A 26,826-nucleotide genomic window follows, 5' to 3' on the forward strand; every position below is an offset into this window, starting at 1 on the left:
GAAGAAGGAAGGAAGAAGAAGGAAGGAAGGAAGGAAGGAAGGAAGGAAGGAAGGAAGGAAGGAAGGGTAGCAGGGAGGGAGGGAAGAGAAAGAAACCAAGGAGGAAAGAATGTTTTAATTTATCTCAGAATTTCAGTGCTTATCCACAGCTGACATGTAGAAGGTGCCAGCCTGTGTTTGCTGAGTGACTGGTTATTGTGGCTTTATAGTACGTCTTGAAGTCAAGTAGTGTCAGTTCTCCAAATTTGTTCTTCTTCAATATTGTGTTGTCTATTTGGGATCTTTTACTTCTCCATGTAAACTTTAAAATCAGTTTGTTGATATCCACAAAATTACTTGCTGGGATTTTGATTGTGATTGCATGGAATCCATAGATCAGGCTGGGAACAACTGACATCTTGGTAATATTGAGTCTTCATATCTACAATCTCTCCATTTATTTAGTTCTTTAATGTCATTCGTCATACTTTTGTAGTTTTTCTTATATAGATCTTACACATATCTGTTAGATTTATACTTATTTCATTTTTGAGGGTGCTAATCTAAGTGGTGTTGTGTGTTTTTTTTTTTTAATTTCAAATTCCACCTGTTTATTGCTGGTATGTAGGAAAAAGGTCGACTTTTGTATATTAATCTTGATGAGTTTTTTTTCCCTATTGTTGCTTTCAAAATTCTCTGTCTTTAGTTTTAAACCATTTTATTATAATATGTACTGGAGAAAATCACTTTGGGTTGAATCTGTTGGGGGACCTATAAATTTCATTAACTTGGATATCTCTATCTCTCCCCAGATTTGGGAAGTTCTTAGCCATTATTTCTTTAAATTAGCTTTCTGCCCTTTTCTCTTCTCTTCTTCTGGGACTCCCATAACGTATAAATCGTTTCTTTTGATGATATCCCATAATTCATAGAGGCTTTCTTCATTCTTTTTCATTTACTATTATTTTTCTCTCCTCTGATTGGGTGATTTCAAATGACCTGTCTTTGAGTTCAGAGATTCTTTCTCCAGATCGTTCAAGTCTCCTGTTTATGCTCTCTATTGTGTTTTTCATTTCATTCATCGTATTCTTTAGTTCCAAAATTTCTATTTGGTTCTTTATTTATGGTTTCTATCTCTGTCAAACTTCTCATCTTGTTTGTGTATTATTTTCTTGATTTCGTTGATTTGTCCTTCTGTTGTTTGTTAGATCAATTAAGAATAAGGAAAAAAGTTTTTATTTTACCTTTACTTAATCCTTCTTTGAAAGTCTTTCCTTTTTTTTTTTTTTTTTAATGTAGATTCGAGTTTCTGACCTATATCATTTGCCTTCTCTCTAAAGAACTTCTTTTAACATTTCTTGCAAGGCAGGTGTAATGGCAACAAACTCCTTCAATTTCTGTTTGTCTCTGTTGTTATTTCTCTTTCACCTGTGAAGGATAATTTTGTAGGGCACAGAATTCTAGGTTGGTGTTTTTTTCTCTCAACACTTTAAATATTTCATTTCACTATCTTCTTGCTTGCCTGGATTTTGAGGAGAAGTTGAACATAGTTCTCATCTTTGTTACTCTATAGGTAACATGTTTTTTTTTCCTCTAGCTTCTTTCAGGGCTTTTTCTTATCTTTGATTTTTCTGTAATTTGAAAATGACATGTCTAGGTATAGTTTTTTTGAGCATTTCTCCTACATAGTATTCTCTGAACTTCCTAGATCTGTGGTTTGGTGTCTGACATTAATTTGCTGAAGTTCTCAGTCATTATCGTATTAATATTTTCTTCGTCCCTGTCTCTCCTCTCTTTCTTGCAGTCCCATTATGCATATATTATACCTTTAGTAGTTATCCCACAGTCCTTGACTATTCTATTCTCTCTCTCTCTCTTTTTAAAAGTGGTTGTTCTCTTTGCTTTTCAGTTTTTGAATTCATGTTCTACTGGAGGGAGGAATTTACATTCTATTGGAGGAAGATTTACATTCTATTGGAGAGAGTGAGCCATGTGGCTAGCCTGGAAACAATATTCCAGGTAGAGGGGATAGCCAGAGCAAAGGGCCTGGGGTGGCAATATGCTTGGTGTATTGGAAAACTGACCGATGGCCTATGTATTTGAAGGTGAATGAGGGAGGGAAAGAATAGTAAGACAGGAAGTTAGAGAAGGTAGAGGGGCCTGGGAGGGGAGCTGGAAAGGGGTGGAATTAGGTGAGCCCGTGGTAGGCATGTTTGAGGAACAGCGAGGAGGTCAGGGACAATGGAACAGAGCCCCCTCAGGGAAGAGCAGGGAGAGGTGAAATCAGAGAGGCAGGCAGGGGCCCTTTGATGTATGGCCTGGCAGATTATGCCAAGGACTTTGGATTTTATTCAAAATGTGACTTTGGAAGGCTTTGAGGGCAAAGTGATATGATCAGAGTGACAGGATCCCTCCGGCCACTATGTTGAGAAGAGCCTGAAAGGGATCAAGGGCAGAAACAGGGAACCTCGTCTGAAGGCTGCTGCAATGATTAGGCAATAGAGAGCAATGGCATGGCCTGGAGCTGTGGCAGCCGAGGGGTGAGAAGTGCAGATTCCAGATCTATTTTGAAGGCAGAGCCCACAGGAACCACCGACAGGCCATTCATCTCAGCACTGTTTGTTATTGCAAAAGTTTGGAAGCAACCGGAACACTCCGCTGTAGGAGACTAGCAATTATTGTGTACAATAAAACATGCCATAGGCTTACAAAAGAACAAGGAAGCTCTTTGTGTATTAATACAGGATGATTTTCAAGATATACAGGATGAAAATGAAAAAAAGCAAAGTGCAGAGGCAGTGTGTACGGAGCATTACTCTTTGGGACAAGCAAAATAAGACGAAGCGAAGCAAACGCACAGACACGTGCACGGTCCTTGGATGTTCTGTTGTGCTTTTTAGTCTTTGTTCTTGCTTTTCAGTTTTCGAATTTAGGTTCTATTGGTGGGAGGAATTTACGTTCTATTGGAGGGAATTTACGTTCTATTTTATTAATAAATAAAATACTTTGTGTCAGAGGTGGTCGGTGTTATGGAGAACTGTCAGGCAGAGGAGAGATGGATTGTGAGAGTTGAACGTGTGGCCCCTGTAGGCATTGAGAAGTATCTTTATGAGAGAGAGCTAGTAAGGCCCAAAATACCCACGTATTATTGACATGAGAGCCAGATGACCAGAACCGGGGCTTTGGTCCATGAGCACAGCATGGGGTGGGTTTACCACTGCTTGCATATTGGGGTGACAAGCCAGTTACATTTTCATATCCTCTCTCTTTCAGGTAAAGAGAAATAAGCTGTGCTGCCCCTCCAGTTCCCCAGATTCAGCCTCTCATACAGATCTTCACACCCCTGCCTCTCCATGCTCTCCAGAAAATAAACTCCACCAAGCTTGTTTTCTCCATACCTTTTTATTGAACTCTGTAGACTTCATTAAGGGACCATTTGCTTAGAATTCTTAAACATTTGGACATATTTTACAAGACAGGACAGCAGCTGTAGGTCACAATTTCATCTCATCACATGCATATAAAGACACTGTTTTTTTTTGTTGTTTGGTTTCCGTATGTGTGTGTGTGTGTGTGTGTGTGTGTGTGTGTGTGTAATGCTCATTTCACCTTTACAGGAAGGACTAGAGACGTCAACTGACCAGAGATGAATAGGACCCAAGAACATGACCCCGAGAAAAGAGCAGCTAAGGACATTGGTCATTTATGGCTAATGTGATTGGCTTGGCCCCTATCATGGGTGGGGCAATCAGAATGGCTTTGCTGGCAGAAAAGCCTCAACCTCACACCACGGTCCTGGGAGAGACAGAGGGTCTTAGCTAATGGAATGCATGCTACCATGGGGGCATTGAGGCTCAGAAGAAAGGAAGACTCTAAAACCTGGAGGCCAGGCTGGCCCTCTTTTCCAGCTGGACTCCCATGGCTCGGGAATGCAATCCAGTTTGCAGATGTCGGCACTCACATTCCCGCCCCCAGCAAGTCCCAGGTGAGGGAGAGCCCCTACTTCGGACTCTTGGCTTTGCCCACTGGGAGACCACAAAGTGGTCTCCCAATGGGCTATGTATGAACTAGACTAGAACACGAGGCTGAAGATGCAGAGTAGGAGAGTAGGAAGGAGGCTGGGGATGGCCCCCTGAGCCCCCGAGAAGGGTAGCTTTTAGAAGCCCATGGCCTCTAGGGCAGACAGACAAGTGTCAAATTTGGACATCATCCTGGTCCCTGATACTCAAGAACAGATGGTGTCAGTGGGGTTGTTAAAGGCTTCAGTGGCAGGGGCCCCCCATTTCTTCTTCCTTCCCAGTTAGCAATACCTCAAGCCAGGTAAGAACTAATAAATGCCTCTATTCACTCACACATTCACACATCATTCATTCACTCAGAAGTCAATCATTTTACACATTCACTCACTCAAACAAATACAGGTTGGGGACCACTATGTGCCAAGGGCATACACTGGCGGATAATCCTGAGTTCCTAGTGCAGAAAATGGTGTTCTCAGCCCTTGACCTTGGATTAAAGTCATGATAGCTCTGGAGAGCAAAGGGCCAGCTGCCAGCCCAGCAGCTGCTGATCTCCCTCTTCCCCACCAACCAGGCATACCAAGCTCGGAGATCAAGCTCATCTAAGAGACAGCCCAAAGCCCTAGTGAAGACTAGGGGCTGTGAGCCAACCTGTCGAACCTCTTGGCCATCTGCTTCTGTGCTTCTCTCCTTGTTTTCCAAACCTGGATTAGTTCAAGGAGGCAGGAAGGGTGGGGTGATCCATGCATGACCCTCAAGAGCATCCCAATGGGACAGAATTGGAAGTTTCCTTCATTTCCCAGGATTGTCATATCATTGCAGCCACTAACTTGAGCTATTCCTGCAGAGCCTCAAGGGGGATCTTGGAAACTGGCAGCTGCTCAGCCTATCCATTCAAATCGATCGTCCTGCCTCGCCTCGTGATCAAACAGCCTGAGACGGCCTGGAGTTGGGGTCACCCTGAGGATGAAGCCTTATCTCCTCCAAATCCACCATATGCCATTAAGAGGGACTTTAAAAACCTCTTTTGTCACATGGTTCATTTGAAGAATGCAGCATCCAGATGTACTTGGGAAGGGGCGACAGATGTGGGAGATGGTATTTTGCCTGGAGGCAGCTGAAGACTTGTTTTGCTGTAAAAGTGGATTACAGCTGCCTCTCTCTTTTGGCCCTTCTGGACTTACTTCATTGGGTGGGAACTTCCAAAGGATTTGAATGGGATTTCCTGTTTTATTTGCCAGGAAAGAAAAAAAAAAGCCCTTTGGGAATGGTGCTATTTGCTATTACCTGGGCAGTTTGTTCATTTGGCGGCTGGCTAGTGGGTAAAAGATAATTGTGTCTCTTGTACACAAAGCCTTAGGCCTATGAGGGCACAGGATCTGGGCAGAAGGGCTGAAGCACCGTGAGATAGCCAGCCAGAAAAGGGATTACTTTTTGGCTGGCCTTGGGGAGGGTATCACAAGGGTCATCTCATTCAGTGTGGTTTGTTAGGGCACTGGGGATGGGTTGGATGCATGATCTACAGGGTCATCAAAATTGTCCAAGACAGGGAGCAAGAAGAAAGCAGGGTACCCTATGTCACCTTCCTAACCTGGTACGCCCTCTGAAAGCTCCAAATCCTAGCATTTGAGTCCCTGCTAACTGCGTTCCTTGCTTGCCTTGGTGGCTTGAGTCTGTGCCCTGATGTTCAAACCACATACATATGTGCATGTACACACACACACACACACACACACACACACACACACCCGAGAAACAGAGAAGGAGAGAGAATTTCCTTGGTTGTTCAGTCCAGTTGCCATGCAATACTAGAGTCCCTTTGCAACACTCATTTTGTACATTATGTATCCCATCATTAAACACGTGTGGTGTCAGGAAGCTCATTATCCAACATGGCATTGGGTTCCATGGGTAGGCAGCCACACCTGTTAGAAGTGCTTCCTTAATATGAGCTGAAATTGACCACTCTGTCCCTCTCATGCAAGAGAAACTTTCAGAGACTCACACACGGCCATCCCGCAGGCAGGCGGTTTCTTCTTCAGGTGAACTGCCCCACTTCACCCCATCTTGGCCAGCCTTTAGATTTTTACAGAATATTTGCAAGGAAGGAATGGAGAGTTAGTTAGAGGTGAAGATGAGGGGCCACTCGACTAACCGACCCCTTCCAGATCTAATTTTTCAAGTTGATATTTTGGGAAGTTCAGTTGAAATTCCAGGTTAAGACAATATCAGGGACAATGAATGGAAACCCAAACTATACAATCTCTTTCTAGCTGAAAACAGCCACAGACGAAGGTGTTTGCTTACCTGGACATTAAACCTAGCAAACTACTGGAAAAACAACTTTTTCGTTGTTCTCGTGCAAAAGTTTTAAAACATCTTGTCTGTTTTGTTTGGCTCTGGTTCAAAGCAGATTATCAGGAAATTGGGGGTGGGAAAACTCTGATTAGGGTCGTAGTCCAGAATAATAGATTCATGCTTGGGTTGGTTTCCTCTGGGTGTGTTTCCAATGGGGGTTGTTCTCTGTTATCTGGGGGTTCTGATTTGGCTCAGATCTCCGATCTGGGCAGAAGCAAGAGCCCTGAAGCTGACAGCAAGGCAAGTGGGATACAAAAAAATCTAAGTAAATGCAAGTTGGAGATTATCTGAGATTTCTTCACCTTCCTGCATGAGTCGATGGATGAAGAATCACTTTCTGCTGAAGATTCTGCTTCATGAGAAATCTTCTGGCCATCCAAACCACCTGGTAGAATTAATTATCAGGACAGTCTAGAATCCTCCCTGAGGCCTGGGTAGGTGGAAGCTGCCCTTGCCATGAATCTCTGGCTCTATGGAACCAGCAGCTGGAAAGGGAAGGGGAGATGAGATGGCAGATTCTGGGGACACGTCTTCTCAGGGTTTGGCTGCAAGCCTGTCTGGCCACTGTTTTGGTGAGGCTGCTGGAAATGGATTGAAATGAGGAACTGATAAAAAGTCGATGAGGTCTGAAGCTTAGCGTGTTCTCTGAGGTTTGCAAGAACCAGAAAATGCCTGTCCTGTAGATCCAATCGATGTTTCAGGGAGAAGGGCAAGGGCAATAGGCCAGCCGACAGGGGCTTGGGTGTGCTCTGGATCTCAGAAATGCTAGCGGGAGGTTGGCTTGCATATTTTTGGTTCTAAAATCTTTGGGGATGAGAAAACTCAGTCCCCTCAGATCCCCAAAGGCGTGTGGGGAATGAGCTAAACCAGTCCACATCCCATCCTGATTTTGAGGGTCATCTGTAGCCCCGCGTCCTCTGCTCTCAATCCTGCATCCATGCCCTGGATTCTTAGGAACAATAAATAAGAGAAACACAGACAGAATGAAGAAAGTAACAGTATCAACAGACTCTAGGTCTCGTGTCAGGAAATGCCTGTAGCAAGAAGTCAGACCTTAAAGTCTTTCTCTAGCCGCAGGAAATCGGAATCAAAAGGAAGAAAAGAAAAAGCAGCCCAAAGACAATGGGAGTAAATGAAAATGACCAGAAAATATCAGCTACGATAATGACCAACAATAAACTTCCTAAGATGTTATTCTGTATTACAAAAGAAGAAATTAGACTCAATGGCCCTATTATAAATTTGCTAAAAATACATATACATATATATATATATTTTTTTTATCTGAACAGAAAAATAGACTACTCTGAGATGCATGGACATTCTATGATGTAGTCACGCATCAGATACTTCTAGAGCCAGAAAAATGGCAACAGAAAATGCAGAGGTAACTCTTATTTCTGGGTGTAGCCAGGGCTGGTTTGGGTCTCCCTGGCTGAGTGAAAGCATTTGGATGCTGTCATATAAGAAGTGAGAGGCGAGGAAACTTCAGCTCAGGGCTGGAGGGTCTTCATTGTCCTGCTAGGGGACTCAGGGGAGCCCCCTTCTTCCTTCTGCCAACTCTGCAGCCACAGAAAAAGTCCTTTCCCAAAGAAACTTAGAGGCGTTTCATCATGCTCTCATTTGATTCAAAGTTGCTTGGTTGGAGGCTGAAGCCTGGGATTAGTTGGCAGAGAAATAAGAAAAGGAGGGAGATAGAGACCTGGCTTTAGTGACCCTTGTCTGTGGTGAATTTGAAATTTCCCCTCGTCCATGGACTATATACTCCAGCTATGACTTGGAGCAAGACAGAAATACACAATAGTTACGAACATCAATAATACATTACAGTTTTACAGAAGAGAATACTGTTTTGTTTTTTCTCCATAGAAATGTGGATCTTATTAGGAGAAAGGGCAGAAACGAGGCTACAGTTACTAAGACACAGAGGAGAGGTTGGGAATCAGTTTGAAAAAGTTCGTATCACCAGCAATTCTTGGGGGCAAGATGGGTGGGCTGGAAAAAAATGGCCTCCTCAGGATTTTGCTGTTTCCCCTTCTTCTTCTTTTTGTTTTTTCTTGATCCCCAATGCTTTTAGAGAAAGGGGCTTCACGGGAACAAATGTTCACTCCTCTTTTTTTCTTTCCCCATTAAGTGTGCTTAAGATAAAATTCCTAAAGAAGGCACTGAGAAATCCACTGCATCGAAGTCCTATTGTTTTTCTTTACCCAAAGATAAAAAGGTGAAGAAACTGACTCCTCCAGAGCTTGCCCACCTCTCTCTGCTGGTTGCAGACTCTCCCCCCGCGTGTTTGGGACACATAGCTACCTGGTCCCGAGCCCTTTCTGATAATGGTGGAAGTTGGAACTCAAGTTCAGCTGGGTTCTCGACGAGTTCACTGAGTTCGCCAAAGGGACCAGGAGTCCATCCATCTCCAGGCCCTAGTTTGGTTTCCATGGGTTGCCTTGTTTTCCGTTTTCATCGGTTCAGGAACGGCTGGGACACAGACCACCAAGTTAAAGCAGTATCTGCCTCCAAACCATTACTTTCCTCTCCTCCATCAAGATCCATCGGACAAGGTTAGCTTCTCAGTGGAGACTCTTAGGCAGATTTCCCAGTGCATGTACACAGGTACAGGTAGGGAGACAGGTACGTTCTTTTTTGGCAGGTGGGGGCCTAGGTAAACTTACAGCACTCTATTTTGAATTGGGCGCACAGGGTAAAAGCTATATTCCCACAATACATACACGAGTGAAAGAAAAAAACCAAACCAAAACAAAACGCAATACTTTCTAAGCATAGTATATGCTGAGTTTCAATTATTCTGTTTCTATAAGAACTCTATAGGACTCTGGCTATTAAGCCTGAAAAAGTAGGTTCTTAATGATACTTCTGAATTCGTCCTTCAAAAGTGACTCAATAAAATGCTACTTTAAGGTCAGACAAAACACACGAGGAAGGAAGGGCTAGATCCTGCAAGACCACACAAGGCAGAAACGGCCTTTGGTTACAAGGAGAGTTGCACCAATTGGTTGTTAGTTAGAAAAAAAAAGAAAGAAATCATCTCCAATCTGTACACTTCTCATCCGCTTCAACCAACAAATGAAATGCCTTGATTTGAAGAAGGGGTGGCACGTTCCTTCTCACTATTTATGGCTATATTTAAACATGTTCCCTTTCCTGATATGTAAAATAGACTATATTATTATTGTTATTAATTTTTACAGATAGCATCATCTCTAAAAATATCTGAATCAGAAATCACAACTATTTACTTTTATCAAAAAGCATTTGTTTGTTTTCCCTGAATTTTCACATTTGTGCTGATGGCAGATGTCAATGGCGATGAAAACAAAGTGATACGTAGGATGGCCCAGGGTGGCCATTCCTTGATAGGCCCCCCGCCCACAACGTGTGCTCAGCAAAACCCCCTGAGAACATTGCTTCTTCCTCTCTCTCGTGTGTCACTAGAACAGGATGACCTCCCACTTTCTTTGTCCCTTAAGTCCCTTTACATTTGCTGCCAGAGTACTCTGAAGATACCTCGGAAGAGTCAAGATACTTCAGCATGCATTTTCTTTGTTAACGCAGCATAGAACGGGACTGCCCCTCTTGGAGGGAACCACAGTCCTTGGAGACGCTGAGAAGCAGTGTGAACCAGGTGTGTATTCAGCAGAGAACACGCATTTTTAACGGTGGTGGAATGACCCCATGTCATCCTACCTGCGACAGGTGGCCCAACCTCATGCTGCTGGAAGGAAGGGCAGGCAGAGCGACTCTGTGATATTTGTGTACTGACAGGTAGATTGCGCCATTGTACTAACAGACAGACCAATAACACATTGAAGGACAGGTGAATGACACCATGTTTTGTTCCATCAGGAGGACATACGCCTGTCACAATTGAGGACTGACAGATCTACAATATTGTACTTGGGACATCATCCATCCAAATTGTATTAAGAGAACAACATCAGTCCATTGTACTAAAAACAGGCAGATCAATACACATGTCATCTTTACTGACAGATGGGTCAACGGCATGGCATCATGCTAGCCAGTGGCTCAACCCTATGTTACTGAACCGAGGAACAGCCAGCAACACCATGCTGTTGGACGAAATCAAGCAGACTAACACCAGTTCATCAAACTAGGACAGGAAGACCAACGCCAAGAAATACACCAGAACCACTCATGATGCACACAAATACTTATTGCTTTTGTCTGTACTGGCTGCATTGATGGCTGCAGAAAGAAGAGCTGAGCTTTTAATACAGACAGTGACACTAAAAACATACCAACAGCTGGTTGACAAGAAAGAACAGAGTAAAACACCCAACGCCCAACCATCTACTGTATACTTCTAAGAAGTGCATGTTTCCTGTACATGTGACTTTATGGGAGGCCCCACTCAAAGGCCAAGTATCTTTCCTTGCAAGGGGGCAAAAGGGAAGCTTCAGAGGGGCAGGGAAGGTGCCCACAGACTGACACAGCAATACCAGCACAATATCACCCACCGTAGCCAGATACAGGCACGTAGCAACAATTCAACTGCAGTTCCAAAGAGTGGCCCACAGGAAATCGTGCTTGTTTTAAAGTGCAAGATGTTGACACTGTCCCTGGTAGAACCTATTTTTGAAAAACATAAAGTGCTTTTTATTTTAACTTTTTTTTTATACCACAGGAAACAAAACAGAATTTCTATTATAGTAGATGCTTTCCCTGCCACAGCAGGAAGTATTCAAAAGTCTGAACTGGGCATTTCAATTGAAGATATTTTTTTTCTTTTCGTTTTTGCAGGTAAAAAAAAAAATCAGATTTTATTCTGTTCTTCAGTAACATAGTCTCTTTGAATAAGCTATTTCTTTTGCATATTTGACACTTGCATATCTTTTGAGTCTACACTAACAATGTACAGAACACTTTTTCCTTCTACGACCCTAAAGCAATACTCAGAGTTCTGTTGGCTGAGTGCCTGCCTTCTGAACCCTCCCCAGATTGCCAGGGGCAATGAGAATTGAGTACAAGTGGTGCAACTCACCCTGATGATATCTCAAAATAAAATCTCAGGTACTACGAAATACTGAAGTCAATGAAGACATTCGAGTAAGGGTTTGTGCTGGGATCCTGGCTTGTGGCACAGAGATTTCTCTATGACACAGGCCTTCCCTGTAGCCTTCTAACAGTGGGATCCATCCGAGAGATGATGGACAGGAGTTTCTAGAGGTGGCCAGGCAATACCCGAAACCAAATTGGTCAACCCACTCTTTCAGTATAAGCCACTTGTCCCAGCATCCTTCTCCAGAGAAGCCAGGAGGGATGGAGGTGTTGCTCTCAGAGGCTGTGATGAAGAGCCATAAGAGAAGAATGGGGAATAGGTGGCCGTGGTTATGTCTAAAACGTGGTAGTGGTGGCTGTGAGTTCTGCTCATGACATCCCCCAAAGAGGGCAGTGGAGTTGTTACAAGGAGGCGCCATATCCTATGGCTTGGCCAACTTCATTCTGATGGACCTGTCATGACTCTCAAGGCCTTAGGGAGCTTTCTCTGGAGTCTCTCTTCTTTCCAGGGGCTTTGCAGAGCCTTTCTGTTTTAAGAGTTCATGCAGAAAAGCTCTGTGGCAGGTAAGCTGAGCCGCACTCCTCTTTGGACCTCGCCACACGTCTCTCCTCCGCGTGGGGTAGTTCAGATGCTCTGATCTCGTGTGCTTCCATGGGCTCCTCCGCCCGGCAACACACGGACATCGGGGGAGATGTGGTTCTCGAGTTTGCACTTTTCCTGACCACCAGGGGCTTTTCCAGTCAATGCTTCTGTAGAGTAAATACAGTTCTGTCTTAAGAACTTAGGGGAGGTGGGTAAGGGCGAACTTTCAAAGTGGTTCTTTTCTGATCTCGTCCCAACGCTGAACTTGGGACTGGTGCTCCCATGGAGGCTCTTTGGAGGGCTGGAGTCCACACTGTAAAGCACCTGTCCCTCATCATCTGTGTCTGCATCAATGTACTGGTGGATACCCGCTTCGAAGTTGAATGCTATTGCTGTGTGTTTCTCAGGTGACCGGGGGGGTGTCCTAGCACTGGCTGTGGTGTAGATGGAGGACTCTGGACTCAGCACAGGCCTGTCCAAGAGTGTGGCACACTCCAGTCCAGCAACAGCAGCTGCAGCACCCCCCCGGTTCCTGAGAGGGTCGTGGTACATCCCCAGAACAGGGACCAATGGATTGGGATCACCCTCCATGAAGTTGACTTTAAGTGCTCGGAGCTTCAAGGGGTTGTTGGTCTTCATGGAACTCTTGGGGCTCTCGATGAAGAAAGGAGAGTGATGGCTGGCATCAGGGGCAGGGTTGGCCTCCACAAACCTACCACCACTGGCACCTAGAGCTCCCCGCCAGCCCATCTCTGGGGCTATGCTGCCCCCAGTCTTGCTGGGGAGTGATGCCAAAGGACTATGGGAGAATCTGGTGGCTTCAGGGAAGTCTGTGGCACAGCTAATGAAGCTATCAATGCTCGACATGCTTCGCATATCGATGACCCCTTCTGTACGAGTGGGCAGAGGGGCTACAGGGCTGGGGATGCTCTCCATTTCAAGTTCTTCCTTTGGTTTGCTCTGTGTTGCTGACTCCTTGGTATTGAGGATGGGCTGAGATTGGGTCTTGGCCATCTTATTGTACATGTCTTCCAACTGCTGGACGTTCAGGTGCTGAGGACTAGAGGATGATCTGGCCTTCTCAGGGGATCCCTGCTCCTTATTTTCAAATGACTTACTTGAGCTGGTTTCGGACAGTGTCCTCTTTGTCCATTTCCATTTGTTGGGAGACAAGTGGTTATCTTGTACTTTGTCCTTCTTACCTATATTCTCTCCATTTTTCTCAACTACAATGTCCATCATTTCAATGCTCCGGGCAAAAGCATCCTTCATGTTCATAGACACAATGCTGCCATTCCTCTTAGCTCTCTCCAGAGCCTCTCTCCGCTTGATTGCTTTCTCTTGCCTCTTCTGCTCCTTGTAGAACTCGGAGAAGTTATTGACAATGATGGGGATGGGAAGAGCAATCACCAGGACCCCTGCAATGCAGCAGAGTCCCCCCACAATTTTCCCCAGGAGAGTTTTGGGGTAGATATCTCCATACCCAACAGTCGTCATGGTAATAGTAGCCCACCAGAAAGAGGCTGGGATGCTTTTGAACTTGGTGTCCTCCTCGTCCTTCTCCGCAAAGAAGACAAGGCTGGAGAAGATCATGATACCCATGGCAAGAAAGAGGATAAGCAAGCCCAGCTCGTTGTAGCTCCGCCGCAAGGTGAAGCCCAAGGACTGGAGGCCAGTGGAGTGTCTGGCGAGCTTAAGGATGCGGAGAATGCGCATGATGCGGAAGATCTGGACCACGCGCCGCACGTTCTGGAACTGCAGCACGCTCTTGTTGGATTCGGTGAGGAAGATGGTGACGTAGTACGGCAGGATGGCCAGCAAGTCGATGGCATTGAGTGGGCCCTTGAAAAACTTCCACTTCTTGGGCGAGGAGAGGAACCGCAACAGGTACTCCATGGTGAACCACGCAATGCACACGGCCTCCACGTGAGCCAGCTGGGGGTTGTCTGTGGTCTGACCAAACTCATCGAGGCTCTGCAGCTCGGGCAGCGTGTTGAGCGACAGGGCAATGGTGGAAAGGACGATGAACATGATGGAAATTATGGCAAGGATCTGTGAGAAGAGAGTCGAAGAAGAGAGTGGGATTTAGTTATCAGCCACCAACGGGATGATCACTCTAGTACCCTGGGCCAGCAGGATGCTCCTCAAATGTTCAGGAGCATTTCACATCTCAATAGTCACTTAACGATTGGATGATTGAGCTAAAAAGATAATTGATTCAAATCTATTTATTATACAGATGTAGAAAATGGCTCAGAGCATTGAAATGATTTAAAGCTAATTATCTAGCCCAGGGGTTGGCAAACTTTTTCTATGAACGGCCAGATAGCAAATATTTTAGACTTTGAAGTCCACGAATTCTTTATTGCAACTACTCAACTCTGCAGTGGTAGCATGGAAGCAGCCTCAGATAATACATAAACGAATGGGTGTAGCTATGTTTCAATAAAGCTTTATTGACAAAAAGAGGCAGGGGACTGAATTTGACTTGTAGGCCATAGTTGGCTGACTCATGATCTAGACCAGTGGTTCATACATATTATGGGGTGGGGTACTGCTTTCATGACAGGATACTAATGATAATAACAACAGTTACCCTTACTGAGTGTTCATTGTCATGTTAGGCACTGTGCTTAGCACTTTCCACACAATACCTTATTTCATTCTTAACAAAAACCCTAGTAAGTATTGTATCTCCAATGATCAGATGAAGAAACGTAGGCTTCCAAAGCTAGCAGAGACAGGATTTTAACTGGGGTCTGTCTGACCCCAGAGCAGGAGCTCTTAAAGCTGTGTTGGAAATCAGATGAAAGCTATGGACCCCTTTGTTAGAAACACAAAATTTTGCACGCGATCCCCAGAGAGGCATAGTTATCCTGAACCCACGTTATTAACTTACGATTGGGACCATGGACCTTTTGAAGCTAAGGACCACAGCTTAACTACCTTTGAGTCTCCTGGATCAAGAAGATGGTTTGGCCCAGAGAAAGAGCTTACTAGATGTTTGCTGAAATTGATAGAACCTAGGCCAGTCTGCGGCTTATGTAGAAATGCAAGCAGCTGCACTAAATTGCTCTGGGGGTCTTTTTCTAAAAATATAAATCCAATCACATCACTTACCTGCTTAATAAATTTCTAGGACTCTTCAGGACAAAATCTAAACCCTTAAATTTGTCTATCCAGCCCCCCCACCCCCATGTGTCCTCTTTTCAGAGACTCGCTCCTCTTCCTCTGCCCTTGCTGAAGTGCCGGGCTGGTTACCACGCTTGTACCACTTGATTCCGGCTGCTGCCGACTGGCCCGAGATGGACATGAGATCCAGGCTGGGCTCAGCCGACCCACTCAGGGATCCAGGGGTGGGGCTGAGTGGGTTATGGAATGGTGAGCCTCTGAATTAAACGGTCAAGTACAATCTTGGCTTCAACCAGCTTCATGTTCTGTCCAAGCTCCAAGCAAGTGTCTCCCAAGTTATAGGGAACAGAGAAGCCATAAAAGAACCTTTGAGAGAAGCCCAAGAACAAGGGGAAGGAGCAGAGTGAAGGAATGGTGAAGACATGACAGGTTCGAGAGAGGGTGTAGAGGGCACCAGTTAAGAGATTGAGCTCTTGTGTCAGGCTGTCTTGGGTTCAAGTCCCAGCTCTGTCACTTCCCTACCTTCAGCCAGTTATTTAACCTCTCTAAGCCTCAGTTTCCTCATGTGCAAAATGGGATGATAATGACAGTATCTAGCTCAGAGAGCTGCTCTGAAGATTAAATGTGTTAACATAAGCAAAACACTTAGAACACCTTCCAGCAGCATGTAGTGACTGATAAATGCCAGCTGTCATCCTGGGAGAATACCTCAGCCCACAACACGCCGTCAGCCCAGACCACCCAGCCTCCGAGTGGCCTGGCTCGTCTTTGCTTTCTGCATAAATGCCTTTGCTGCTTGGGTGAGTGTGAAAGGCTTCTCTCCTCTGCAGTGACTCCCCAGTCAGGGCACGTGGCTGTCAGGTCCCTCTGCATTTTGACTTTGACCCCTCTCTTTGAGCTTTCCTGAAAGTTCCAAATGTCACGCTTTTCCAGCTACACATGACTATTCGTCAATTCTGTGTGTCTGTGCCTCTTTCTTTCTGTCCAGTGCTCTAATCCATCTTTTAGAACCCAACCCATGCATCCTTCGCCTTCCCCTCTGAGTCATCCCTACTGACCCCAGGCAGGGCTGGCCACTCCATCCTCTGGGGTCCCTCATCATTTTGCCATACCTTGGAGTACATTATGGGGGGGGTGGTCCATCACTGCCCACTATCTGTGAGCTTTGCGGGGACAGGATAGGTTCTGAGGCTTACTTCTTCATACCCAGCACCTAGACAAAGGCACGACACCAGCGGGCACTCCCAAAGTGTTCGTTAGCTGATGCTCAAGTTTGTAGAGCTACAAGTGTAAGGGCCAGGACTAGCATTCATTTTTCAATTTGGCAACTATTTATTGATTATCTACTATGTGTGAGGCACTGGGAGCATCACAGGCAGCAAGAGAGCTCCGGTGTCTTTCTAGGCCGGCTCACAAGAAGAAAGGGAGCACCACAAAAGGCAGTGTTTCCCCAGCCTCAGTCATTCTATCAACTTCTTGTTTGTTTGGTTTTTTTTTTTTTTTGGCTATATTAATGTCCGCTATAGCCTGTGTCTTAAAAAAAAAAAAGCTCTCAAGTTTTACTTTCTTGATTACACTCATTGAAAAGAAAAATTCTGTAATCACTTTATAAAATGAAATATCTGATATGTACAAAAGCAGATCTAATTTATATATATTTACAAACCATAATTGAACACCTATGAAGCCCAAGTGAAGAAACAGAACACGTAACAATAACACGGACACTTCCTGTGTGTCTTTCTCTACCCCAGAGATAATCAAAAATCTTCTTCATCCCTTTGCTTTCCTGCAGTGTTTAATACAAATGTATACATGCCTAGACAAATTGTTGTTTTATTTTGCTTGGTTTTGATATCGTGTTGTATGTGTTCTTCTGCTACCTATACTACTCTTCCCTGAATAGTAAAAATAAAAATAAAAATAAACAAAACATAAAACATAAAATAAATAAACTATGTTTTATTTTACCCTTAGGCAAATTTCTTAGGATGATAGTAAAATAAACTGCTGCTTTTGCATGCTAAGGATATATGTATTAAATATTCATTAAAATAAATATGTGATCATTGGAATAAAACATTTTAGTAGCACACATTAGGAACTCCTCTGTCGAGGTTAGCGGTGTGACCCCTGGAGCTGGAATCCAGCTCTGCCATTATTGGCTGGGTGGCCTTAGGCATTGAAACTTTCCTGGCCTCAGTTTCCTTATTCGTAAAATGGGGATATACCAGTGGTTCTTAACTGGGGATAATTTTGACTCCCAAGGGACACTGGGTATATTCTGCAGAAATTTATGGTTGTTACATTTTAGGGGATGGTTGCTACTGGCTGCTAGCAGGTGGAGCCCAGGGATGCTGTTAAATGTCCTGTAATGCACAAGACAGCCCCACAATAAAGAATTATCCAGCCCCAGATATCAATAGTACTGAGGTTAAAAAGCCCTGGGATATACCACTGATAGCCCCTCATAAGTTGTAGAGTAGGAGAAAGGGGACTGTGCATGTATAGCTACTAGCACAGGGCTAGCTAGGCACACAGTGGGTCTGACCTTATGGGACAGCCAGCCGGGGCCTTGGGTTGAGCCCCAAGATTGCTGCTGCTGCTGCCTCTGACTCCCTCCAGGAGAGAGGCTGCAGGAGAAGGAGCGGATTCCTGGGGAGTCAATTTGTTTAAAAGATGGGAGGTCCCGTTTTCCTCAGAGGCTGGCAGGGAAAGCCTGCTCCAGTTTCTAACCCCAGACGACTCCAGGGAAGGCCCACATAATTGATGTCTGCCGACAGACGCATGAATTATGCACCCAGCTATTGTACAGTCCTTAGGGCTGTTATTCTAAGGCAGATACCCCCTTTGTACTTGAGAATATACTCTCCCTCTCCCCTCCCCTCAGCCTAGGAAAGAAGAAAAGGGCTGTAGAGGCCCCACTGGGTCCTGGGGGTGTGACACCTGCTGCTCAGGGTTGAGTTGGGAGAGTTAGAAGGTACCAGACGACCTCTCTGTTGTGTGTGAGAAAACATCGAATACCGTGTGCGGTAATGCAGCCTGTGTGCCTTCCCCGACCCACCCCTCCTGGCCCTGCCCACAAGACTGTTCTCTCTTCCAGAGTCCGGGCCACAGTTCCTATCTGGGGAACGTCCCAGGATGAGCTAAACCCCCTGTGCCTCAGCTTTCTCAGCTGTAAGATGGGAGCGTATGTCATTGCAGTGTCGCCGTGAGAATTCGATGAGTTCAGAAGGCCCTTAGGTCAGCTTTTATTGCTTTTATCACTCCACGGGCCTCCACTTATTTATAAGCTGGTTTGGGATTTGGGTTTGAGTTCTGGCACTATTATTCCCTGGCTGTGTGGCCTTGGACAAGTTGCTTGTCCTCTCTGAGCCTCTATTTCCTTATCTCTAAAATGGAGATGAAAGTAATCGAGCACTTATCACATAACTTAATATATATTATATTATTAAATTATTATTTGGGCGATCCACTATCACCTCTACCTTCAATCTTAGGTTGTTTTCGGAGGTCCAGGACTAGGTTTGAGGACCCCAGGTCCTGGCTAAGGCAGCAATCATGTTACAAACAGCCTCAAAACCAAATGAACAGTGTTGATCTGGTCTCAGGAGTCGAGGAGCAGCCAGCACCTTGAGTCCTTTCAGGCCCAGCTCAGGCCCCTGATGGGGCCTCTGCATTTCCAGCCTTGCTTTCCTGGGATATGAGCCAATCAGGTTTGGGCAGGACTCCAGGAACCCAGGGAGCAGAGGCAGGAGGCAGGACCAGGGACTTAGAGGCTATCCCCAAATTCCCTCCTTGCAAGGCGGATGTGGATCCTGAAGCCCACTTGTCTGCACCAAATGGGGGAGGGAACTTCAGTCTTCTGGGAGAAGAGATCTGGGAAGAGCCAGGCCCTCCATATCCTAATCATCAGTCACAGGGGTTGATCACAGGGATGCCCACCTCAGGCTCCAGGAATCAACACAGACTGTTTATCATTTTCTCTGTACACTCCCTTGCTCTTCCAGGAATGTGGATGAGGTACAGAATGTCCGTGCAGAAAAGGGCCTAGGCTCCTCTCTGGAAGACGGGAAGACTCAAGCAGAGAAGGGAAGGGACTTGTTCATGGTCACGAAGCTCATTGGGATCAAGTCTATGCAGTGACACTAGAAGCTCTGGCAAGCTGAGAGCTGCAGCTTGTGTTCAGGGGTTGCGAACTGCTTTTCATACACATGCATGTTCATACCAGCATTATTCATAACAGCCAAAAAGTGGAATCAACCCAAATGTCCATTGACTGAAGAACAGAAAAACAAACTGTGCTATGTCTATACAATGGAATATTATTCATCCACAAAAAGGATAGAAGGATTGATGTATGTTACAACATGGATGAGTTGCCAAAACATTATACTAAGTAAAAGAAACCAGGCACAAAAGGTCACATACTGTATGATTCCATTTTATGAAATGTCAACTAAAAAAGCAAATTAGTGGTTGCCAGGGTGGAGATAGGATTAACAGTTAATGGGTACGAGGGATCTCATTGGAATGATGAAAATGTCCTAAAACTGATTTAGGATGATGGCTGCCCAACTTGGAGAATTTACTAAAAAATAATTTCCTTGCACACTGGAAATAGGTAAATTGTATGATATGAAAAATAAGCCTCAATAAAGTTATACTAAAAGTTGCTTTCCATAAAGAGTATCCCATTGCTTTTAATCCTCACAACCACATTGATAGGTCACAGGAGAGAAGCAGAAATCCGAGCAAGCCACCGCCCTGCTGGAAACCCTGCGATGGCTCCCCATGCTCTCAGAGAAAGTTCTGACTCCTTTCCATTTAGCTGACATATGTTTATTGAGCACTTACTAAGTGCTATGCGAGTTGCTGGGGTGCGGCATGGATAAGCAAGATGATTTCCCTGGTGTGGAGAGGCAGATCCCACCTCCCGCAAAAAAAACCCTAAACCAATAAAGGGACAAGATGATGTTGGATAGTGTTATGTACTACACGCTACTGAGAAAAATAAACCAGAGGGATCAGTAAAGAAGCACTGGAGGTTGGGTGGTGGGCACTTCTATCAGGAGATGCCCTGGTTGCTGAGACCTGAGCATGAGGAGTGTGTTATTCGAAGATCTGAGCATTCCAGGCAGAGGGCACAGCATGTGCAAAGGCCCTGAGGTGGGAACAAGCTTGGCATATCAAGCAACAGAAAGATGCTCAGTGAGGGTGGGGCTGGGCGAGCAAAGGAGAAGTTGGGAGGAGATGGGGTCGTAGAGGCAGGAGGGCCCGATGAGGTAAGATAAAGAGATTTGTATTTTATATTAAGACCCTCTTTTTCCTCTCTGTCCAGATCATTTTCTCTATTTCCCACTGCATATTTCATACTGAATCCTGGCAAAATCACTTACAGTTCCCGAGCGGTATGTACCACCATGGTTTCTCACATCTCCAGATCCTCGCCAATGCTGTTCCCACCGCCTAGAGTGCCCTTCCTCCCCTAGTTCTCCTCGATGGTTCCTGCACCCTGTTCAGGCCTCAGCTCAGAGGCCATTTGCTCCAGGCAGGCCCCTCTGACTCCCAGGTCTGGGTTGGGTACATCTATCCCCTGGACTCCCACAGCTCCCAAGCTTCTCCTATCACAGTGCTGATCTTGCTGAGCTGGAGTGTTTTTTTCCCTCTGTGTCTCACAATAGAATGTCAGTTCCATGAGGGCCCAGGCTGGTTCTGCTTTGCACTGCTGTATTCCCAGCTCCCGAAACAGCACCTGGCACAGAGTGGGTGCTCCCTAACCAGTCGATAAATAAACGAACAAACAAGTGAATAAAAGAAGGGTCAGAGAATGAAGTGACTTTCCCAGGGCCACACAACTCGTGAGCGGTAAATCCGCGACTCCATCTCAGGCTCGTGGGTCTCCCAAGCTGGTTTCAAGGACGCAGGAGGCGGAGGCTTCTGGACTATCAAAGCTTTCTCTCCTTTTATGGACTTCCGCTTCCCCCAGCTTTAAGAGGAGATTACAGCCAGGGAGTTTTAATTATAAGGGTCACTGGTGTAGATCCGATTAGGGGGATTGGGAGCAGGCTGGTGGTTTTGCCCTCCTCCCCCACAGATGGGGGCCACTAGTTGGGGGTTAATGAGAAATTTGAGTCAGGAACCTGCAGGGGGCGCTCCCGGGCACAAAAGGATAGGAATTCAGGGATCTGCGTGCTTGGGGTAAGCCGGGCAACTGTGGCCTTCACCACGAGAGGGCAACCAAGTCACGAAGGCGGAAACGAGGTGCGGTGACATTGCTGGGGTGTCTCAGGCATTATGAACGAGATGCCTTGAGGCTAAGAAATTTATTTTTACTTATTTGCCCAAGTTTCAAATTTGGGGATTTCACATAAAAAATTCAGATTTTCAGATTCCCTTGGAAAATCTGATGTATCTATACTCGACCTGTGTTCCCGAGGGCAACCATTGGCTGCAGCTTAAGAGCCAGCCGCCCTGGGCATGGCTCCCCAGTTTGCCACAGGCCCCTTCACTCTTTTCATTTCTGTCAAGTCTCCGTAGGGGTTGGGTTTGCAATCCTGGACTGATGCAATTCTGAAGAAAGCAACCACTTACTACCATACACGAAGAACTTTCCAGACGAGATCTGCATTGAATCGCGCAAGCCAGAAACCTAGTGGGTCACACTTGGCACACCCCACCCTATTCTTTGCCCCCATATCTAATCTCTCACCAAGTCTTGTCAATTCTGGCTCACACATATCTTTGAATCTGTTCCATTCTCTCGCCTGCAAGCTCTTGCCCCAAGCCACCATCGCCTTCCAGACCACTGCAAATAGACATCTTTCTGGTCTCCCCAAAGCCACTCTGGCCCACTGTGGCAAAAACCAGTAGATGTTCCCAATATATATTCTTCCCTTCTTCCATTGTAATAAAGTTTTAGCTGGACATGGGCTACCCGGAATAAAGACTACGCTTCCCAGCTTCCCTTGCAGTTAGATGTGGCCATACGACTAAATCTGACCAATGGACTATGAGCAGAAATGATGCTCGCCCTTTCTCCTTTTCTTCTTTCTTGCTGGCCGGGAGGCAGATGTGATGAGCAGAGCTAGAGCAACTATCTTGGGTTTGAGATGGAAGTTAATCCCAGCCGCACCTTTATTTGCCCTTTACTGAAAAAGTTTACCCACTGCTCGTCTGCCCTATAACATCTATCTTGTTTAAGCCACTGTATTTTGGGGTCTCGCGTTACAGCTACTTAATCAATAACCTGCCTAACTCTTCAGCCTCATCTTCCTGGCTCCCCTTTGCTCTTTCGTCTCAGGTCCATTAGCATTTTGGTCTCTCATAGTCTCTATGATTCTTCTTGGCACACGGCCTGTGCCCATGCTGGTCCTTCTGCTTGGAAGGCTTTTTCCTCCATTCTGTCTGGTTAACTCTTACTCATCTTTCTTGTCTCAGCTCCCTCATCCTTGACTTCCCTTATCAGGTCAAATTTCCAACTGCAGGCTCTCCTAGTACCATATCGCTTCACAATGCTGTCCAAGTTGCAATTTGACAATGATGTCTGTCTTTGTACAATGTAAGCAAGTTGACGCTGAAGTCTCTCTTTGTTTCTTAACACCCAGGGACCTTTCTTATCCCAGCATCCTGGGCTCGGGGTTATGGTTTTTAACATGTGCTCTCTCCTGTAGGTGACCTGACTCTTCCCAAAAGCTCTGGGTTGCCAAAGCAGGAATTTTGGGAGCTGGCGATATTACAACCTCCTGCCCATCTGAGGACAATGGCTCTGGTGATTGTGGGGGACTTGACTCTTGTCCCCGCAGAGGGAGGAGGTAATGGGAAGAAATGTGGGGCAGCGTCCTTCCTGCCTGAGTGATCGCCAATTCCTCGTCTTTGCTGAAGGCGTGAGGAGCTGAGGAAGGGACTGTCAATTTTAGCAGTGATAAATGGCATTGGTCCAACCCTGCTGCAGAGAACAGTGTATTGAATAAAAAGGTGCGTAGGAAATGTTAGGCAAGGACAGTGTCCAAAGGTTCTGCTGTGCCACACACCTGTCCCCTTGCCCCCCGAGTCTGGCAGGATGGAGAGTGGGCAGGGAGGGGTAATCTCTGTGAGGTTGGCCAGGGTGGCTGGGGTTGCCAAAGGAAGCTAAATATATTATTCTGGATGCTAGGATTGGGTACCACTCTGGCTAATGTCAGAATGATGGCTCTGTGAATGGTCAATTCTGACAATAGCCAGATTTTCTGGTTAATGTCCAATATACATTTAGAAAGAGGCATTAGAGTGGCTTAACGATGCAGTTTCTCATGGAGCATTTTTGTCTCACTATAGATTCATATTGACGAGAAATGGACATGGAGGGTGGTTGAGAGACCTACTTTCTAATTCCGGCTGGATATCCTTAAGCAAATATCTTCACATCTCTGGTCTTTCTCATGCAACATCACTGAGAGTCTGTTGGATCTCCAGGGCACTGGTGACTTGAGGATCCAGTGGCTCTATCATCTCAGTATGTGGCCTCCACTCTAGCCAAGGCAGGGGAAGGGACAATATGGAGAACTAACCCTTGCCTGTATGCAAAAGTGATATCTGCCATTTCCTCCCTTGAGAGTGAGGTCTGTGGTCTATACCCTGCCTCCCTCGTGGAAAAGCAGCAAATGCTTTGAAACTTCTAAAATGCTTCATGGTAGGCTAACGAGATGGTCTCCAACATAGATAGGTGTGTACACAGATGATGAGCTGGGGTGCAGACAGAAATGATTGGCGTTTGAAGAATAAGTCCTGGAGATCTACTGGATAACATAATATCTTGAGTCAACACTACCGTATTGTACACTAAACATTTTTGTTAAGAGGGTAGATCTCATGTTAAGTGTTCTCGCCATAACAAAATAAATAAATAAATAAATAACTGGGATAGATTTTTTAAAAAATTAAATGCAAAGCATTTGACGCAGACCAAAAAAAAAAAAAAAAGCGAGAAATTACTGGCATTTCTACTTTTTAATGTAGAAAAAGAAACCAAATTTTACTGAGGTTTAGTCTCTGAATCAACATTGCTCACTGTCTATGGCAGACTTCCTGGGGGAAGGAGAAGTGCCCTGAGGGAAGATGGGGGTGCCTCAGCTTGGCGGGTTGGCAAAGGGACCCTGACATCTTTGCAGCAGTGCGGTGCATGAATGCCTGATGTGGAAGAGCCTTCTAGCACTCACTCCTGTCTGGTTCTTGCCTTCTTCCTGGGCACTTTGGAGCATTCCGTTTCCTCTGTGCAGAACTAGGTGGCTAGTTGTGGCCAGTGGGCTGTGCGTGGGGATGATGTATTTCTCACTTTGGGGCTGAGGCATTGAAGAGTGGGTATGGGCTCCCCATGCTCTTTCTCTCCCACAGTAACAAGAACCAATAACATGAACCAATCAGTGTCCTTTTTTGATTAGGCCAATTTGGATTGGGTTGCAAATTAAGAGTGATCTAGCTAATAACGTTCGCATTTCCACTTTATGGGTGAGATAACAAATTCACAGAGGTGAAGTGACTTGCCCAGGATCGCACAGCAGGAAGTGGCTGAATCACATCGAGATATAACATAGAAGGTAACTGGCATCCAATAGGTCCTTAAAAATGCCAGTTCCCTTCCTCCACAGACCAAGGAGAGGCGGAGTGGAGGACTGGAAGGGATCCATCATGTGGAATCCCTCTGTGCTCCAAGCTGCTGGTCAGACTCCAGATTCCATCTGGAACCATCCAACTGTGCTGGGGTCTGACAGGAGCAAGAACCACAGCTTAGGGTTGACAAAGAAAGCAAATCAGTTGCTCGGATGTCATCATGTGAACAAAATCCTTGAGGATCCCACTCCCTCCAAGAAATGCCATCCGAGGGCCCTGGCTGTGATTTAAGATTCCCAGAGAAGGGCCGGAAGTTCCAGCACTTCTTAGGAACTGATATTTAGTAGGACGTTGCACAGACCACGGTCTCGGCACTGTCAAGGATTCTGTGGTTGTTTGAACTTGTTGAAGCTCCTTTATAGTGAAGCTGGAGAGACAGTAAGGGTTTAACCCACAAACTCTGATGTTGGACAGAGTGGGGTTGCAATCATGCCTCTTGCCAGCTGGATGACCTCTGGGACATTCCTTAACCTCTCTGAGCCTTGGTTTCCCCTAATGTGAAATGGCCAGGATTAGAAGATGAAGTCTTCAGCAGGTTGACGCTCTTAGTGCAGAGTTTGGAACCTCTTTAGCTTTTGGGCCATGCAAACGAGTTCTACATACAGGCTGAGCCCTGGCATGGAGAATCGCACCGTATCTCTGAACCTCAATTTTCTCATCTGTAAAATGGGGGTCAGAACAGTCTCCACCACAAGGTTGTTTGCAAGGCAGCGATGAAATCACAGGAAGAACAGGTGTACCCCACAGCCTGCCACTTGGTGCTGGTTAAGGGTGAGTGGCCATGACAAGTGTGAACAGAGGCCGCCCTGCTAGCTGGAGGGCTCCCCCGTCCCACAGGAGGGTTGTTTTGGCCACACAGTAAATTAGTTGCCAGTATTTCCTTCCCCTATGAATCTCAGATTTCCAGCTTCTCAAAAATAATCTGGAGGTCTGGCTACTGTGGACCTATTTTCCTCTGTGACAACACCCCCACCACCACCCCCCGCCCCGAGCCGGAGCTGAGCACCAGCTCATCCAGGCCTGCGCTTTTAAAGTTTTACGCGCGGCCTGCATGAGTTGTTTATGACGCCTGCTTGGCCTCTGCTGGGATCTGAGTTTGCGAGCCTAGAAATAAATCATTAGAAGTGTGGCCAGCGATGAGGGAAAGGATTAAACTGTGCCAGGGGAACAGTCATGGGTTCCTTAGGGAATGCTGGGCCTGCAGCTGGGTCCCTGGGGTGCTCTGAATCCGGAAAGCGGGGTGGCATCCTGCCTGCTCCAGCCCCCTATCCATCCATATTGTGGCCTGTTCTTCCTGGTCTATAAGAAAGCCCCTTCCTTAGAGGCCCTGGCTGCATTGTTCCCTGCTTCCAGACCTCTCTGTGGTTCCCTTCCATTCTCCACCACCCGCTCTGCTAACTAAACAAAGTGATGGGATAAAAACAAAAGGGGAGGGATGACTAGCTCAGGTGGCTTGGGGCAGCCTCTCTGAGGAGGTGACATTTGAGTGGAGATTTGAGGGATATGAAGGAGCCAGGTGTGGGATGACCTGGGGGCAGGGGGCAGGAAGAGGTAACAGCGAGTGCAAAGGCTCTGAGGCAGAGAAGAGATTGACATGTAAAAGGAAAAGAAAGAACAGTGGCCTGGAAGCTGGGAGGATGGCAAGGGGTGTTAGAGATGAGGCAAGCGAGGAAGGCCTTAAGGACCCGACGAGGCGTTTTCATTCTGAGAACCATGTCACTAGCCACAGAGGGCTTCTCAGTAGGCTAGTGACCTGGCCTAAGGTAGGTTTTAAGATCCTCTGGCTGCATTTGGTAACAGTCTGTAGGGGGATTGGAATAGAAGCAGGAATCTAAGCGAGGAGATCTGGCAGGTGTCCAGGTGAGAGATGGCAGCTGTCAAGAATCGAGAAGGCAGATTCGAGCCATATTTGGGGGGTAAAACTAACCAAATCGTCGATGGCTCAGATGTGTGGGATGAGGGAAGGAAGAGCCAAAGAGGGATCCCAGGTTTTGTCCTGACCGACAGGGAGGATGGCGGGGGCTTCCCCTGAGATGGGAAGACTTGGAGAAGCAGGCTGGAGAGGCCGGA

The 26,826-nt window shown here is 46.0% G+C and overlaps 2 protein-coding genes across 2 annotated transcripts in view; one reads left to right on the forward strand and one right to left on the reverse strand.

The window, feature by feature from the left end:
* LOC120603781 (somatomedin-B and thrombospondin type-1 domain-containing protein-like) overlaps positions 1-3,376 on the forward strand; it is a 30,820-nt gene extending 27,444 nt beyond the window's left edge. Inside the window, exon 5 of the mRNA XM_039864564.1 lies at positions 3,253-3,376. Coding sequence (XP_039720498.1) covers positions 3,253-3,256 — 4 coding nt within the window. The 3' untranslated portion in view covers positions 3,257-3,376. The remainder of the gene's footprint in view (positions 1-3,252) is intronic.
* Positions 3,377-8,339: 4,963 nt separating this feature from the next.
* KCNB1 (potassium voltage-gated channel subfamily B member 1) overlaps positions 8,340-26,826 on the reverse strand; it is an 83,263-nt gene continuing 64,776 nt past the window's right edge. Inside the window, exon 3 of the mRNA XM_039864560.1 lies at positions 8,340-14,028. Within this exon, the coding sequence (XP_039720494.1) occupies positions 12,019-14,028 (2,010 nt within the window). The 3' untranslated portion in view covers positions 8,340-12,018. The remainder of the gene's footprint in view (positions 14,029-26,826) is intronic.

Source organism: Pteropus medius, unplaced genomic scaffold (genome assembly GCF_902729225.1).
Source record: "Pteropus medius unplaced genomic scaffold, Ma_sr-lr_union100, whole genome shotgun sequence".
Classification (NCBI taxonomy): domain Eukaryota; kingdom Metazoa; phylum Chordata; class Mammalia; order Chiroptera; family Pteropodidae; genus Pteropus; species Pteropus medius.